The sequence below is a fragment of the Lineus longissimus genome, chromosome 19, assembly GCF_910592395.1.
Source record: "Lineus longissimus chromosome 19, tnLinLong1.2, whole genome shotgun sequence".
Taxonomy (NCBI): domain Eukaryota; kingdom Metazoa; phylum Nemertea; class Pilidiophora; order Heteronemertea; family Lineidae; genus Lineus; species Lineus longissimus.
Genome location: NC_088326.1, coordinates 4,042,725 through 4,060,363, shown reverse-complemented (window position 1 = coordinate 4,060,363; position 17,639 = coordinate 4,042,725). Strand labels below are relative to the sequence as shown.

At 40.7% G+C, this 17,639-nt stretch overlaps 2 protein-coding genes across 5 annotated transcripts in view; one reads left to right on the top strand and one right to left on the bottom strand.

Annotated features, from left to right (window-relative positions):
- The first annotated feature begins 677 nt into the window (after window positions 1–677).
- On the top strand, window positions 678–10,338 carry LOC135503053 (ras-related GTP-binding protein C-like). 2 transcript variants are annotated; one of them, XM_064796338.1, is made up of 9 exons: window positions 678–757; window positions 3,408–3,559; window positions 4,052–4,146; window positions 4,579–4,712; window positions 5,223–5,422; window positions 5,599–5,713; window positions 6,053–6,195; window positions 6,881–7,035; window positions 7,665–10,338. In XM_064796338.1, the coding sequence occupies exons 1-9, from the start codon at window positions 740–742 to the stop codon at window positions 7,814–7,816; spliced, it is 1,164 nt and encodes a 387-aa protein (XP_064652408.1). In that variant the 5' UTR covers window positions 678–739; the 3' UTR covers window positions 7,817–10,338. The 2 variants fall into 2 exon arrangements, with proteins under 2 accessions (XP_064652408.1, XP_064652409.1); XM_064796339.1 differs by having other exon boundaries at window positions 6,884–7,035; window positions 7,665–10,336.
- Window positions 10,339–14,837: 4,499 nt separating this feature from the next.
- LOC135502877 (trafficking protein particle complex subunit 9-like) overlaps window positions 14,838–17,639 on the bottom strand; it is a 28,559-nt gene continuing 25,757 nt past the window's right edge. For all 3 annotated transcript variants that reach the window (XM_064796041.1, XM_064796043.1, XM_064796042.1), the window contains one exon: window positions 14,838–17,494. In XM_064796041.1, coding sequence (XP_064652111.1) covers window positions 17,327–17,494 — 168 coding nt within the window. In that variant the 3' untranslated portion in view covers window positions 14,838–17,326. The remainder of the gene's footprint in view (window positions 17,495–17,639) is intronic.

The following is a 17,639-nucleotide window of genomic DNA, read 5'->3' as shown; positions in this document are numbered from 1 at the left end:
CCTGGTTAAATAGGGTACGTTAAATCCGGGTGCAGGGGATAGACGGGAGGTTTAGGGCTTAAGGCCATTAGGCAAAGTATCCATCTATAGGAACAAAGGGGAAGGTGGTGGGGTGGGGGTGGGGGCTGCGGTTGATCATATAGTTGTCACCTTAATGATGATAGGAGGGCAAGTTTCTGAAATAACTCAAATGCCGTTCCAATAATATATACTCCAGATGTCCATTTAAATTGTTGTTCTTTATTCTTTTTAAAGCTACAAAATCGTCATCGAACCCATGATCAAGCCATGCAGGGCTGTAACAAGTGGGGTGCAGGTACCCCCACAAGACCCCAAATAACGCGGTTTTCGTGCAAGTTATGACGACATACTAGCCCCCCCCCCCCCCCCACCACCACCACCAAGGACCTTGACAACATATTGCCTCCTCGGTAGGCCTACCCGGCAAAAAAAAGCTAAATACATGTACGCCCCTGTAAACACTGGTCCAAAATACAATTATAAAATGTCCCTCCGTTTAAAATCTTCAAGGAGGATACTAGTAATTTAGCCCCACAGCAGTGGTAAACTCGGGACCGTATGGTGTCGCCCCCTATTATCAGATACGGTTGTGTAATGATGTCATGATGACGTTTATGGGTGCTCGTGGCGCCTCTAACGGCCTATGGTATAAATAGTCATTATACCGATGTTGGGGGATAAAAATTGCCTACCAAATATCACATGACTTCTATCGAAAATGAGCACTTCGAACATGGTAATAAAATGCTAAATAAAGCAAACTTACTGAAAATCTGACCATTTAAAATGGCAGAACTGTAAAACTATATACATATATTGAATTATCTACCTAAATATGTCTGTGCCGGCTGGTAAACCGCGCTAACGATTGCTTGAACAAGGCGTTTCGTCTGCAGTTTTGCATCCAGAAAAGTGGACATGCACTGCAGTACACTACAATGGCCAATGCATTGCGAAATGTCAGAATGTACAATATCTCATGATCATGTCATTCATCTCATCATGGAGGTGAAGAGAATATGTTTATACTGTAATGTTGCGCACTATTGCATCCCCAGATCGTGTGTAATATCATGACGTTAATTCCCAATTAAAAAAGTGGTGATAATTGATATCATGAATTTAGTAATGCACAGCCACAATCTTGCGATGACGTGGTTATTTAAATCAGTCGAACTTTTTGTAGACGTTTATTTGGGCGCTGACCAGTCATACGTTTCACCTGGGAGAAAGGGTCACAGTGACTTATGCCTATGGAAGTCTGCTTAGGGAGTTGGGCCTTCTCGGTCCGAGTGTGCGCATTTGTTTTTTTTTGGTCCTGATTCATCTTTGTCGCAAAGATGTGACAGTGGTCTATGTTGGAATAGTTGGGATGTGTAACATGTTCCTAACTTCCTTTAAACGAGTATGTGTCTTCTATTAGTAGTACCCATCTTGCCAGTAGCTGGGTAAGTGCATGCAGCCTTGTCAACGTTCATAGTTTGCTTGCCCTTTGCTATTGTGAAGACGAATTTTCGAAGAAGACAAATCAAAGACAAACCAAATCAAATGCACACACTCGGAACACATCAGTCTGAGGCCTAAGCCGATTTTGGACAATGCCCTTAGCCACAGTGACTCTTTGTTCCAGATGAAACGCATGACTGGTCAGCGCCCAAACAACTTCTTCGAAAAGGTCGATGCAATCATCTGAACTAAATCTCATGTATACATTGCATGCAAATTGCAATGCATGATTGATATCTTTGTTTATATATGACATCATTCTGACGTCATGCATAGATTATTCCCTATCTGCGTAGTATCCAGCTTGCAAATCTGACAGACCACAAATCATACATCAACATCGCTAAAAATTGGTAGTATTTTTATGTCTGTCTACAAAGCGGTAATGGGTATGGTATGTTGACATTTTATTTTCAGTGAGTATTTACGCTATAGGAAATTTTCTAGTTCAAGTACATATTTCAAATGGTGTACAATTAGGCCTTTGATGGATGCTTGACAAATTTTTAACTGTCTTAACTGGGTCAGTAGACAGAAACAGTACAATTATCCCTGCTTTATTTTAAAAAGTAATTTGAGTTGGTGCATATTGGCATAAATGTGACTCGCTCTACCAAAACTAGGTGCTTGTCACATCTGAACTCGACAGGTTGATACGGACTTGTTGTTCATTTCCCTATTGTAGACCTTTTGTGAAATCTATTACAAACTGATTTGGTCACATTTCACAAAAGGTCTACAATAGGGAAATGAACAACAAGTCCGTATCAACCTGTCAAGTTCAGATGCGACAAGCGCCCAGTTTTGGTAGAGCGGGTCACAAATTGGTTATGGTTAGAAATGACAGTTGACCATCATTCACCAATGGGCAAATTGCCAAGCACATGAATGGGCTGACTGATTACCAATTGGATAATTTTATGCATTATTTCATAACAGTTGATTTTTAAGCCTTCCCAGGTCATGGGACCTTTGCACATTGTAATATTACTTTTCCAAAGGCAATGTTCGAGTTCATATTCCGGTCTCTGTCTGTTGATGATTTGGTCAATTAAGGAGCACATTATTTTTTAGTCCTGATTGAATTGTCGCTTTGAATACCCGACATTTGTGTTTGTTTTGTTGATCTTTTTCTTAATCGAGTTCAGAATACTTGTCGATTCTTTTTAATTTGGATTCTAATGATACTCAGTTGACTTGGGTCTCGAAATATGCAGTCTGCCACTAATCACATTTTGAATATTGGACGTCGTATCAAAGCAGGTCATTTCCGGTCGTCGTTAGGTATCCAGGGTGCGGGATGGTCACATGACCTTATGGGCACGGCACATGAGGTAAATACTAAAACAGTGACTTGCCATGACGTTTGCCACAAATTTGTTATAATGTTGGGTAACTAACACCATTCTGTCCCCCCTCTTAAAGGGGTACGCCGTTCGTAATTACTTGTGGTCCAGTTAAATAGAAATCCACTAATACACAATGCCGTAGTGCAGTTATTGTGAATACAAATTCGTTTAAACTTGATATTCTTCGTATTTGTATATCACTATCAGTCTACACAATGGCAATGTTGAAATTTATTTTTAGCATGTATTTTCACAATTGGACATTTTTCAATTCAATTACAAATTCCAAATTTTTAACGAACGACGTAGGCCTTGAAATTCTAATGTTGTGATGGATTTCTATAGGAGCACCCCTCTTATAATCTCACTGCCACCTCTCTTAAAATTCTCTTAAAATCCCCAACAATGTTTTCAATAAAGGCCTGCCTTTTCCACCCTGCTCGATCATGGAAAATTCATTGGAGAACTCTGGATACCAAATGAGAAGATCCGAAACTTTATATTTTACTCTCAGTTTTTGCGTCTTTTCAGTCCTATGAAGAGGAGGACGGTTATGGAAGCAGCTACGTGGTTGGCTCGTTCCCAAAGGATTATGGGTACGGTCCCGACGATGCCGAACACGACATGGCAAGCGCCACGTCACCGGAAAACAAACCGAGGATTCTATTGATGGGATTAAGGAGGTATGTGTAGTGAGCCGTGTAGTCAGTACCAAAAGTTGGCATTTTCTGGTCGGAACTTGCCCTGGCACTATTTGGCAGTACAGTAGAACCTCCCTTAGTGGACACCTCTCTATTTAAGATACCCTCTCTATTAAGGACAACCTCTCCGTTGAGGACACCCTCTCTGTTGAGGACACCCTCTCTATTAAGGACACCCCCTCTATTAAGGACATCCTCTCTATTAAGGACAACCTCTCTATTAAGGACACCCTCTCTATTAAGGACACTAATTTTGGTCCCTAATTGGGCATTTCCTTCTGATTTGACCTGTCTAATAAGGACACCTCTCTATTAAGGACAGCACTTGTCAGTCCCGAGGCTGTCCTTTATGGGGGAATATAGGCAGGAGCAGAGGGGCTAATTTGGCCATCTTCAGGTGACTGATATACAGAGTAAGGGCAGTAAATTGGTAAATTATCGTTTTGATCTTAAAATTAAATGTTATATTTTCAGGAGTGGTAAATCATCGATTCAGAAAGTTGTGTTTCATAAAATGTCACCGAACGAGACGTTATTCTTAGAAAGTACAAATAAAATAGTCAAAGATGGTAGGTAGATAATCCTGACCAGGCGGTAATCAGACTTTTTAGAAAAAGACTGTAGGGCTTTAACTCAGCTCATTGCTGAAGAACTCCGATATAAAGATTATGCTTCAAAAAAGCAGTGGCAATCCTAAATCCACTTTAGAAATAGCCGTTGATAGACTGTAAGCATTATTGAGGTCAAAAGAAATGTTTTGAGGTTGAAGTAGACTTTGTTCAGCAGCCTGGTGCCTTGTGTGGAGCGTAGCCTGGTGCCCTCTGGTTCAACTTGTGCCCCAACTTAATCAAGAACCGGACAGAAGACTTGTCCAATCATAAATGCTGCCTGAATCTGTTCAGTTGCCAAACCAAACCAAAAGAATTTCTCTACTTTTTTTGTTGAATTCCTGGTGTTACTTAATCTATATATCGTTACTAAATCTCTTGACTTCATTTCAGATATCTCGAATAGCTCATTTGTACAGTTTCAAATATGGGACTTCCCCGGCCAGATAGACTTCTTTGACCAGACGTTTGATTTTGAGATGATCTTCAGTGGGTGTGGTGCTCTTATATTTGTGGTCGACGCTCAGGTTTGTCCTTACCAAGAATCAATAAAAACTAGTCTTTGGTCATTCTCACCGTTGCTTATATGTGACTCGCTCTACCAAAGCTAGGCGCTTGTCGCATCTGAACTCGACAGGTTGATACGGACTTGTTGTTCATTTCCCTATTGTAGACCTTTTGTGAAATCTATTACAAACTGATTTGGTCACATTTCACAAAAGGTCTACAATAGGGAAATGAACAACAAGTCCGTATCAACCTGTCAAGTTCAGATGCGACAAGCGCCTAGTTTTGGTAGAGCGGGTCACATATACAAAATTGAAGGAAATAATGATTACTTGACGCTTTGGGCAAGTCATTCAGATGTCCTATCATAAAATTGAAAAACAAGAGACTTAAAATGGACAGAATGCTGGTGGCGTTGAGTTCCTAATCCTTAAACTTGTTGCTCTCCATGCAAAAAAGGGATGTCCCCCCCCCCCCCGGAATCTGCCGCTCGATGACTGAACTTACTTCGTATTCCCTTCCCATTTCAGGATGACTACATGGAAGCGTTATCCAAGTTACACATGACAGTATCGCGGGCCTTCAAGGTCAACCCCAGCATCAAATTCGAGGTTTTCATACACAAAGTCGATGGCTTATCAGACGATCATAAGATCGAGACGCAGCGGGACATTCACCAGAGGGCGGGCGATGATCTATCGGATGCTGGATTAGAAAGTTTACATTTAAGGTACGAGTGGCCGTCTTTGCAAAACCTCCCTTTAAAAGATACAGCAGCTTTGAATTTATAGTTTCAGCTTCATATTTAGTAAATGTCACTGTCCTTTTGAACTGCTGTGCAAAATCACAAAATCATAAGCAAATCAATCTTTTTATATCAAATATAGAAGTCTTCTTCTTTTTCAGTTTCCATCTTACAAGTATATATGATCACTCAATATTTGAAGCCTTCAGCAAAGTCGTACAAAAACTCATACCACAATTACCAACCCTGGAAAATCTCCTCAACATATTTATTTCAGTAAGTATTCCAATCCTTTTGACATTTCAAGGAGTGCTCCGAAATGCAATTTACTACCAATTTTCATCACAGTACCAGCAAAGTTTTCAAGGAGCTAAAATTCCTGGCTTTTCACGACAAGTTTGAGGCCCAATATGTGAGAAATTATTGAGGGTTTGTCCGATAAGATTAAAAGCCATCATCTCTAACACCTGAGTGTCTATGCCGGGGCAAGTAAAAGATCCCACAGAGGTGGACAGTAGTGGGTTCCATACCCCTGGCAAAAACCCAATACGGTTATGACGCCGGTTATAATGATGATGGTGGTGATGATGTTGATTTGTGTCTTCTCCGTCTCAGAATTCAGGTATAGAAAAGGCGTTCCTCTTCGACGTCGTCAGTAAGATCTACATTGCCACGGACAGTTCACCGGTTGATATGCAGTCGTACGAGTTGTGCTGCGACATGATTGACGTCGTCATAGATGTCTCGTGTATATACGGGTAAGTGTGTATTGCTGCTGTTACCTGTTAGTGCCGCTTGATATCTCAACGTGGCCTAATCACTTTTGAATCGGGTTTTATTTCTCAGCATGAAATAAAGATTATGACTCCATTTGAGATGGCCTCATATATTTTTATCGACAATCCTGGGCGCAAGTGTATGTGATGGTGGGATTATTCATACTAGCCCACGCTAGAGGAATTTTCCCTTTAGCTCAGTTGGTAGAGTGATGGCCTTGTAAACCAGAGGTCCTGGGTTCAAACCCCTGCTGGACGATGGTGTCTTTCCTCTATTACATTCAGGGCCCAATATTTAGAAGGGTACTGATAAATTATATTGATGCTCGCTTATTCTTTGGATTATAAGTTAGCCCTTTGTATATTAGAAAGTCCAGCTTTCGGATGGGGGATTATGTAATAAAGGGAAATTCCTTCTAGCCTATCCTAGAGCCTAGAAGAAATTTTCCTTTAGCTCAGACAGTAGAGTGATTGCCTTGTAATCCAGAGGTCCTGGGTTCAAACCCCTGCTGGACCTTGTGGGCGTTCCTCTGTTACATGTATACACTCATACAATAAACATTTCTTTACTACACCAATGGATTGAATTGGTTCAGATATATAGGATTTTTTCTTTAGATTCTTGTTGTTTCTTGAATATGATGTAGTAGCTACCTCTCTGTTCCAGCAGCAGTCGAGATGAGAACGCGGAGGGAAGCGCATTTGACAACCAGTCATCATCGATCATCAAGATGAACAACGCCACCATACTCTATCTACGAGAGGTAAACAAATACCTCGCCCTTGTTTGTATTCTGAGGGAAGATAGCTTTGACAGACAAGGTAAGGAGAATTTTCTCAATCCTCTATCTATGCTAGTGTCAATATGTACCTTGTACCCTCCCACCTCATGGTAGACAGTGTCAACATGTACCTTGTACCCTCCCACTTCATGGTAGACAGTGTCAACATGTACCTTGTACCCTCCCACCTCATGGTAGACAAGCATGGCTTGTCAATCCTTTCAGACCTGGAGATTTCTTCAAAATTTGGCATTGCTGTCAGTGTCTCAACATAGTTTCGTTCATTGGCGAATATTTTCTAAGCCGTGCATTTTAGCTAGATGAGATTTTAACATGGTATGTAAAAGATACCAGGCTTTAAAATGACACCAATGGATGCCAATTCCCAGATGTTTATGTGCCCCAACAACAGGCAGAGTTAAGATGCGTGGGGGGGGGTCATATTGACAAAATGAAGGTCTTGATTCTCCCTCATTTGGAGGTTGGCTCACAATCCATGAACATGTCAGACAGTCTGCTGACCAAAATTTGGATACATATACAGCAATCGTTACTGATAAACAAATCTAAACGCATCATTTAGAACATTTTCCAGACTAATCCAAATTTCCAGAAAGATGTGAGACCAAATGTGAAACCAGTCCTAATTCCTCTCTTTGTCTTCCCCAGGCATCATAGACTACAACTTCCACTGTTTCCGGTCAGCCATCACAGAAGTCTTCGACGTGCGTTGCAAACAATTACAGGCGAACGTCAACTCCCAGGGTGCTTCACAAGAGAGTATGCAGAGTAACGGAATACCGGAAAAGGTCGGAACATGATTCGACGCAGACTAAATACGGACATTCTGCTGAGGCTCAGATTGAATGGATGCTTGAAAGATAATGAAGTTGTTTTCATTTGTGTGTCTGGATGGGGGGGCGGGGGATTTGTAGAATCAACACAGACTTGTGACTCTTAACGCGGTCTAACATGTAAACTTGAATGACCTGTACTGGCCACCTGACGAAAGATAAGGCGGTAGCGAAGGTATGAGAGTTCCGTAAATATGGCTTCGAATTGTTTGAGTTGTCAGGCAACATTGATTGACTCATTTGCGATGTTTGTGAAATTGTATATAAGTGTAATTAAAGTCTTTGATATAGGTGCCATTTGTGTGACCAAGAAGTAATCAAGATTAAGAATGTGGTAGCCATACTACAACATCTAATCCAGCACGAGGTACCAAATTCTGACAAAAGGTGGCTTTACAAGATGAATCGGCTATGGCTTAAGTTGATTTTGCCACCTTGTTTTGCCACCAAATAAATGCTTCAAAACGTTTGACCGATTTAGTAGTTTATGATAGGCAAATATAAAGATGGTATCTTAACGAGGTCCTAAAACCCCTCTAATAAGCGTGAGTACCCATGATGACACCCTAGTATGGCATAGGATCTCCAAATTCTTAGTCTTAATTCAAAATTCTTGGCACCAACACATTGAGTGTTCAGCAATGTTATGTGATAATTTAGATGTACATGTGCTACAGTCAGAAGCAGCTGTTTCTGTCTGGCCAACGTTTTATAGAGCTACATGATATACAGTATCTTCAATGCTGTAAAAGGTCTTCGACATTTGCGTCTATTAAACAATTGAATGGTCTCCTTGACATGGCGCAAGGTAATTGCTAAAATTGAACACAAAGGTTAACTGTTCTGATACTTTGATGGCAGATGAATTAACCTTACAAGTTCACAGTATCTCATCATCTCGAGTTTAAATTCTAAGTAATGTGTGAGGATAGATTTAACTAAGGCTAAGCATGTTTTGACATTTATGATATGTACTGAATAATATGTACTGTAGTAAAGGCAACAATACTTATCATGTATGAGGTAATTCTGTGGAATAGTGCATCCAAGAATGTCTTGGGTTTTAGCTTAAGAATTCATAGGCCAAACCAAGTAAATTGGTTTCCCTGCACTCATCATTGGCACAACAATATACTCTACTCTTCATGCAAGGCCACACCAATTTAATACTTGGTGAGTGCTATTCTGTACATTTCATTGTGGGCTGGTGACTTTTGCTGCTGTCTGATGGAAGTCATGATTTTTTTTTTTCTAATTTGGGAATAGATTTGTTTGCGGGACATCTAATCAAGGTATTAAATTGGTGTGGCCTCATATAGAAAAGCTGATTAGTCGAGTTTTCTTCAAACAATATTATTGGTATAAAATTTTTGTTTTCTTCTATGAATACCTCAGGCATCATAAAAGATTCAAAGATGAAAGTGGAATTAAATCTAGCTTAAAGGGGGACTATAGGCAGGAGCAGAGGGGTCAATTTGGCCATCTTCAGGTGACTAATATACACAGTAAGGGCCCAGGGTCATGTCAGACTCAGCACTAAATATATTCTTTGTGAATCATTTTGACGTACTGTGAGTTGTGAGAGACCCCTATTGGCGACTTCAAGTAACTTTATCTTGCCTGTCCAGCTGCTGCCTATATTGTCCCTTTAAGACTACACCCTCAGCTCTGCTGCTATATGATTATGAGTGTGGCGTTTTTCAAAAGTGGTCACTACCGGTGACTACTGGTGTTGGACAGAATTCACTTTTTGAAACTTGCCCTTTCACATTTTTAGCTCACCTCTTAGCAGAGGTGAGCTTATCCCATACCGTGGCGTCCGTCGTCCGTCGTCGTCGTCGTCGTCGTCGTCGTCGTCGTCGTCGTCGTCGTCGTCGTCCGTCGTCCGTTAGCAGGGCACGTTTCGTAACTGTTAGAGCTATTGAGTTGAAACTTGGTACACATGTACCCTTATGTAATGACACCATGGAGACCAAGTTTCGGTCCGATTCGTTTCATGGTTTGGCCACCAGGGGGCCAAACGTTAAAAGTGAAAATATGCAATATCTCCCTTAATAGTAGTCGGGAAATTTTTTAAAAAATATGGTAGGTACTTCTAGCAAAGGTGCATCATATATCCTCCGGGTTTTTGATTTGACCTCCTTTTCAAGGTCACAGAGGTCAAATGGTGTAAATTGGCCGTTAGGATGTAACGATGGCACGTTTCTAAACTGCAATGACTATTGATACCAAATTTGGTACACATTTACCCCTTAGTCAGGTGATCTCAGGGACCGAAGTTTGGTCCAATATGATTCACCACTTGACCACCAGGGGGCAAAATCCAAAAACCTTAAAAATGTGATTATTCCTTAACTTCTTGCCCGATTGCCACCAATTTGATATCATGGGTACATCTAACCACCATACAGTATATGTCACACAGGTTTTTAATTTGACCTTCTTGTCAAGGTCGCAGAGGTCAAATGGCGTAAATTCGCCGTCGGGCCGTAACTATGGCACATTTCTTAACTGCAATGACTATTGATCACAAATTAAGTACACATGTACCCCTTGGTCAGGTGATCTCAGGTACCGAAGTTTGGTGCGATCTGATTTGCCGTTTGGCCTCCAGGGAGGGGGCCAAATCCTAAATTCTTCAAAATGCCATTATTCCTAGTAATGACTTGCCCGATTGGCACCAATTTTATATCATAGGTACATCTAATTCTAACAACCATTCAATGTGTCACCCGGGTCTTCTTTGATTTGACCTACTTTTCAAGGTCACAGAGGTCGAATGTACTGTAAATTGGCCATTTTGGGGAAATTGTAATTGCTTGGACCTACATCAAACCTAACACTACATGACACAAGACCATGCTCTTTATCCATCTTTCCTCCACATGAGGTGAGCACAATGGCCCTGGCCATTTCATTGGATAGAATGAGGGGGACCCCTTGTCGTGGTGGTAATCTTGTTATTTTTCCAGTTTCTTAACCTCTAGCTGTGCCGCTTGTGATATTTACCTGAAACATGTGAATTAAATAATGAAAATCAATTATACAAAGTCTTGCGCATATTCTTTTATAAAACTCAAAGGTCCTTGGTACAGTGAAGCCTCCCTATCTGGTCACCTCTCTTATAAAGACGCCCTCTCTATTAAGGACGCTAGTTTTGGTCCCAGATTGGTTGTTTCCATTCAATCGTAGCCAAAACTGGCCAGATACGCCCCAAAATGTCCTCGTGACATCATGAACTCTAGCACCTACTCAAGTCCTACCCAAGTACTACTCAAGTTGCTGTCCTTCCCAGATACTGCTATCTGTCACAACCAGGGACAATTACCAACTGGAGGACACAACAAGATCACGCCTTGCACTTCCCAAAATGTCCTCACTGCAGGTCAATATCATGAACTCCAGCACCTTCTCAAGTCCTACCCAAGTACTACTCTAGTTGCTGTCCTTCCCAGATACTGCTCGAGTACCTTGCCTGTATGTCACAACCAAGGATAATCACCAACTGGAGGAACCAAAGGATTACACCATGCACTTCCCAAAATGTCCTCACTGCAGGACAATATCATGAACTCTAGCACCTACTCAAATCCTACCCAAATACTACTCTAGTTGCTGTCCTTCCCAGATACTGCTCGAGTACCTTGCCTGTCTGTCACAACTAGGGACAATTACCAGCTGATGGACACAACAAGATCACGCCACGTGATCCCCAAAATGACTTCCCTGCAGGTCAATATCATGAACTCTAGCACGTACTCAAGTTCTACACAAGTACTCCTCAAGTAGCTTGTACTGTTGTGTCTGTCACAACTAGGGATAATTACAAGCTGAAGGACACAACAGGATCACACCATCTGCTCCCTCAAATGTCCTTACTGCAGGTCAATATCATGAACTCTAGCACCTACTCAAGAACTACTCAAATCGCTTGCGTGTCTGTCACAACCAGGAGAATTACCAACTCGAGGACACAACAGGATCACGCCACGAGATCCCCAAACTGTCATCACTGTGCCAGGTCAATAGTATCTAATCTAGCACCTCAACACAACAAGCTACTTGAGTAGTACTGAGTAGGTGCTGGATTTCATGATATTGACCTGTAGTAACTGAAGAACAAATTAATGTCAATGGAAACACTGTCCTTAGTATAGGGCAGGAGCATGTACTCTTGCAACTAATCAAGTGCATGAATATCCACGGGTTATTTTGTACTTGTATTTGAATTGTCCTCAGTAAAGGTCATTCTCCAAGACCTACTCAAGTATATGCCTGTATAGTAGTGTCGGAAGGCTCTCAGGTGGCAAAACTATACTCTAGTGTCTATTTGAGTGTGCCTTTGGCGTCAGTAGTCTCCAAAACTGTGTTAAAATATAGGGCAAGAACATGTACTCAGTAAAGGAGACCTATATGAGTACATGCATGCCTGTTGTGTCCAGAGACAGTTTTAAGCCAACACGTCCGGCGAAGACAGAATGCTTAAACGACGACCACAACGTCAGACGCGCAAGCCATCGTCTGCTACTGGAGGAAGCGGTCCTCAAATTTCATTCAATGATACGTTTTATCCGTATAGGGAGGATTTAATGTGCTTATGAATTGACAAGCGAGTATAAGAGGAAGCACAAGATGTAAAGATCGAAATGATGTTTAATAAGCCCAAAGGTTTTGTCAATGGTCGGAGAAATATGTGTTTGAAGCAGACATGTCGGGCAGGGTCTATTCTACAGACCAAAAGACTTTACAGACCTCGTTTTTTTGGCTCTCACTTTTTTATTAGTGGAGATTTTCATAAAATCTAAAGTGATATTAGACTAAAAACGGTTTCCGCATATGCTCAGAAAAAGGTTTTTGAAAAAAATTTTAGTACCTTGATTTTGAAAAAATAACGGTCTGTAATTCTCAGAATTCTAAATAAGAAAAAACAGACCAACTTCAAATGCAAATTAAGATATTTTAAAAACATTCTTTAAATAAAAGATTAAGTTTGTTATGTGAAGGGTGATACAAAGATTATGAATATGTCAACAAACAATCAATAATTTTAATAGTTAAAGAAATGGTGTATCGCCATTTCGCCTACAATCATTTCGCCTACAGCCATTTTGCCTACAATCATTTCGCCTATAACCATTTCGCCTACAGCCATTTTGCCTATAACCATTTCGCCTACAGCCATTTCGCCTATAACCATTTCGCCTACAGCCATTTTGCCTATAACCATTTCGCCTATTACCTATTTCGCCTAGTACTAGCCATTTCGCCTACTTGTCAGTTCGCCTACTACTAGTGTACTAGCCATTTCGCCTACTTGTCTTTTCGCCTACTAGCCATTTCGCCTACTTTTACTGCTATTTTTGTTTTTTTATGAATTGGAAGGAAAGTAGGACTTTCTGGATATTTGTATTAAACAGAGGTGGTTTGAGGCAAATTTTTAGCTGGCAGATAGGAGTACGGTCACTATACATTAGCAGAAAATTAGTTAGTTTGCTTATGTTGTGTGACACACTTTATCATGTTTATAGTGATCCAATTAATCCAGTAACCAAATTATTAGAGCTTCAACAACAACAAATTAGTGTATGATGATTGGGACTCTAAAAGGGAAATGGGATACAATCCTCTGCTACAGTAGGCCTACATAGGGCCAAACATATATTTTTGACAGATACCAAATAGATGTGGTGGATTTGTAAATCCTCTGCAACTGTAGGCATAAGGCCTGGTACCTTATATTTTTTACTGATACTGGTATCAATATGGAGGATTTAAAACAAATATATTCCGAATTATGTGAAAAGGCATTTTCTGCATGTAGGCGAAATGGCAGTAGGCGAAATGGCGAGTAGGCGAAATGGTGGGTAGGCGAAATGGGGGTAGGCGAAATGGGTCTAGGCAAAATGGCAAGTAGGCGAACTGAGAAATAGGCGAAATGGCAGGTAGGCGAAATGGCTGTAGGCGAAATGGCTGTAGGCAAAATGACGGTAGGCGAAATGGCTGTAGGCGAAATGGCATTTTTTGGTAGGCGAAGTGGCTGTAGGCGAAATGATTGTAGGCGAAATGGCGATAAATTAAAGAAATATGACGAATTTTCTGAACACTTCTCAAAACATCAACAACAAAAACATGGCCGCTGGAAGGAAATTTTTGTGAAGTTTATTATTAACGCTTTCAATATTCATCAAAATTACAAGTTATCATTCGGTAAAAGTAGCCTAAAAATGGACTTTGAAAGCAAGCAAAATTTCGCAGAAATTTCAGACAGAGTACGCCTAGTAAAGGGTTATGGACTTGGTACACTATGTAACAACACTGCCATGGTGCGCTATGAAGGGGCAGGGCACATCCAGAAGACATGGGACACCACGTAGAACCTGACACAATTGGGGAGAAGGCGTACCAAGTAGCGAAAAGGAACATCCATTAGAGGGAAGGGCTGTGACACACCAGGCATTTCATAACGTCGGTACCTACACCAGGCTGCGGCCCATCAGGCCTTGAATATGATACGTATCCCAGGCTTCCATGCCAAGCTTGCAGCAACTCTCCGCACCAACCAATCCACACCTCATGCCGGCCAAGATCTTTCTACCCATAAAGTGATCAGCACATGCTTCCACCCCACGCATTATGTCACCACGATTAGAACTAACTTTTTCAGTGCAAGACCAGTAGAACGCGCCCAGTATCGCCATTGGGGCGATAAAAATCCCTGCAGTGTCAGTAGTCTTAAACTGTCCTCAGTATAGGGCAAGAACATGTACTCCAAAACCTATTCCAGTCAGGCATCCATGGCAAGTACATAACATGTTCATGGCATACAAGGTCTCCAAAACTGTCCCCAACCAGAACATGCACTCTAGCACTTATTCATGTACATCTACATGTATACCCATTACACATGTGATTGGCAAAATTGTCATATTGCTTTTTCTCCTTCTTTGAATCTTAATTAAAGAAAATAAGTATAACATCAAAAAGAAGATTCGTTTTATGACTTGAATTTATTTGTTAATTTTTACAACAACACCTCCTATAAGTTATGAAGAAACAAGAGGCAACAATTTCAGAATCCATTGCTAACAAATTACACAGAAGACTCCTGCGTACAATTTTGGCTTAACTACATTGTTATGCAACAGGTGGCCATTTTGGATCTGCTACTCAATGATTGGAGGAGTAGATCACAGGTGCTAGATGATACCAGAATCATACAATTGATCAACCCCAATTAACTGTACGGATAAATGGAAAATGATACATGCATCACCTGATAAATATACAGTGGAACCTCCCTTAGCTGACACCTCTCTATTAAGGACAAACTCTCCATTAAGGACACTAGTTTTGGTCCTAAATTGGTTGTTATCATTCAATTTGACCTCACCAGTCAGGACACCTCTCTAATGGACAGCTCTTGTCAGTTCCAATGGTGTCCTTTATAGAGAGGTTCTACTGTAGGCTGGTCTCTCTGTCTTACTTGCCTCTCTGGACCCAGGTGTATAAATGGGTACCGGTCAGAAATGCACAGATTATAGCGCTGGTTGAGCAGCTCATCTGTGGTCTACTGAAAGGTTTCAGGACAGACCGGGGTTAAACTGAAAGTCGGATGATAACCTAAATCATAGTTGATATCAGACTATAAACCCTAAACTTTAACTTTTAACTTTAACTTTATTTATCTGCACAGGTTGGTTGGATCAAAAGAGTTTTTAAAAACATTTTGAACACAGTAGTGTGTTTTCTGCGGGTATTGTGAGGACTGAGCAATCCTCAGTGATCTGTCTTTTCAGATATCATCATGTGCCTCTAATGGAAGTAACTACTGGCAGAGAGAATATCCTCCAGGTCGTCTGGTTTCCTCCTGCAGTACCAATCGTAGTCTCTCCGCTGTTCATTACAGTTTTGGCATATGTTACTTGAATGAAATGATAAATGTTTTTCTGCTACACCCAGTAGTTTGGTTAATTATACTGGCATGTCACAAGTTGTCTCATTACTGAGACGAAAAAAGCTGAAAAAAAATCAGCTTCAAACTTTGATATTAAAAGTGTTTTTCAGGTTGATCTAGCCAAAGGTACTTGCCTCACATCTTGTATACTTATAAGTTATAGAAATGTAATAGTGTGATCACAACTAGTAAAGTTACATAAACCCTAAGCAGCTGGTGTCATAGTTGACTGGCTTAGTTGACAGCACCAGTCAGGCCTACCCTAAGGATTGTGTAACACCACTATATTTAAGTAAATGTGATGTGGTCACATTCCTTAGTTCAACTAAGTACCTTTGGTCAGAAAGATATGAAAAACACTTTAATTGAATAACCACAAGCATATGCACAGTATATACACAGAGAGTATAACATGACATTTTGCACCAACTCAAATGACTATTTACAAGTGAAGACTTTGAGTCTAATTTCATTGAAGGAGTCCCCACCCCTCTAATACAGTATTAAAGTATTCCAAGTAAAGGACCACATAGTTTAAGGCTATAGGTGCCAACTTCCGGTCGGATTACAAATGAACTGCAACTATTTTTTCATTGGAAGTTATTAAGTGAACATGTTTCTTTCTTGGGCGAAGACGGAATCACTAGGCTAATAAACCCAATTGGCACCTAAACATAGTGGCACATAAAAATGCTCATCCCGTCTTGGAGGAGGAACACTCCATGGAAGAAGAAGTAACATTTTTCTTTAAAAGACCAAATTGTTGTTCGAAAGCTGTCCTGATGAATAGTTTGGTCTCCTGAGCATTAAAAATCTGGCATTTTCTTCAGAGGCTGAGCAGTCAACATTATGCAATCGATTTCATAAGTACCGACTCCAGATAGTCTCAACACCCAATACCCCCCCCCCCTCCCCATATATGGCAAAATGTTGCAAATACTTCCAATTCAATCGAGACATGGCATGGGGGGATTCTTAAAAGCAACACTCTTGATAATCCGGATAACCCCTGTGCTCCTGGGGACCCTCAAAATTTGAAATCTCCGATATTTTCCATCACAGTTACACTGTTACTGTACAGTTGTTGCAAGCATTGTTCAGACTAATAGCATAGACCAGGATCAAGCACATGAAACTGTAGGCCTACTTTAACGGAACTGCACCACAATGTACAGCAGCAATGGCAAATCAACTATATCAAGCAGGCCAGTGTACCTTTAAAGGGGTATGCCATTCGTAATTACTGGTGGTCCAGGAAAACAGAAATGCAGTTAAACACAATGCCGTACTGCAGTTATTATGCATCTGAATTTGCTGAAACTTGGTTATTATAGTATTTGTATATCCGTCGACACGACAGCAATGCTGAAATTCATTTTTGGTACATATTCAGGCAATAAGATATTGTCAAATTCAATAAGAAATTTCATTTTCTAACGAACAGCATACGCCTTTAACAGTTTTGACAACACGACACCTGAATTAGACTTCCATTAATCAATATTTACATAAATTTACATAATTTATTCGTCCTTAACATTAATATTCACAGTATAGCACCTCCATTCATGTTTTTGGCCACTGGCAGCGCCACCTATCGGCTGACTAGTACACTTAATGTCCAGTTTGTATAATCCCGGCAAACAGAAGAGCAGCAGGCAGCGATGACTGTAACTCTCGTTCACGGCAATCTGAAAGAGATAAAATATTCATCAAGTTTTTTACCATCTACAGTGAAAACCTCTCTATTAAGGACAACCTCTCAATTTAGGATATAGGTTTGGTCACAAATTGGTTGTTTCCATTCCATTTGACCTCTCCAATCAGGACACCTCT

Excerpts from the sequence above, each read along its gene's own strand:
- LOC135503053 (XM_064796338.1), top strand. Across the intron at positions 3,560-4,051 it reads CTATTGATGGGATTAAGGAG|GAGTGGTAAATCATCGATTC; the intron begins GTATGTGTAGTG and ends TTATATTTTCAG. Across the intron at positions 6,196-6,880 it reads GATGTCTCGTGTATATACGG|CAGCAGTCGAGATGAGAACG; the intron begins GTAAGTGTGTAT and ends TCTCTGTTCCAG.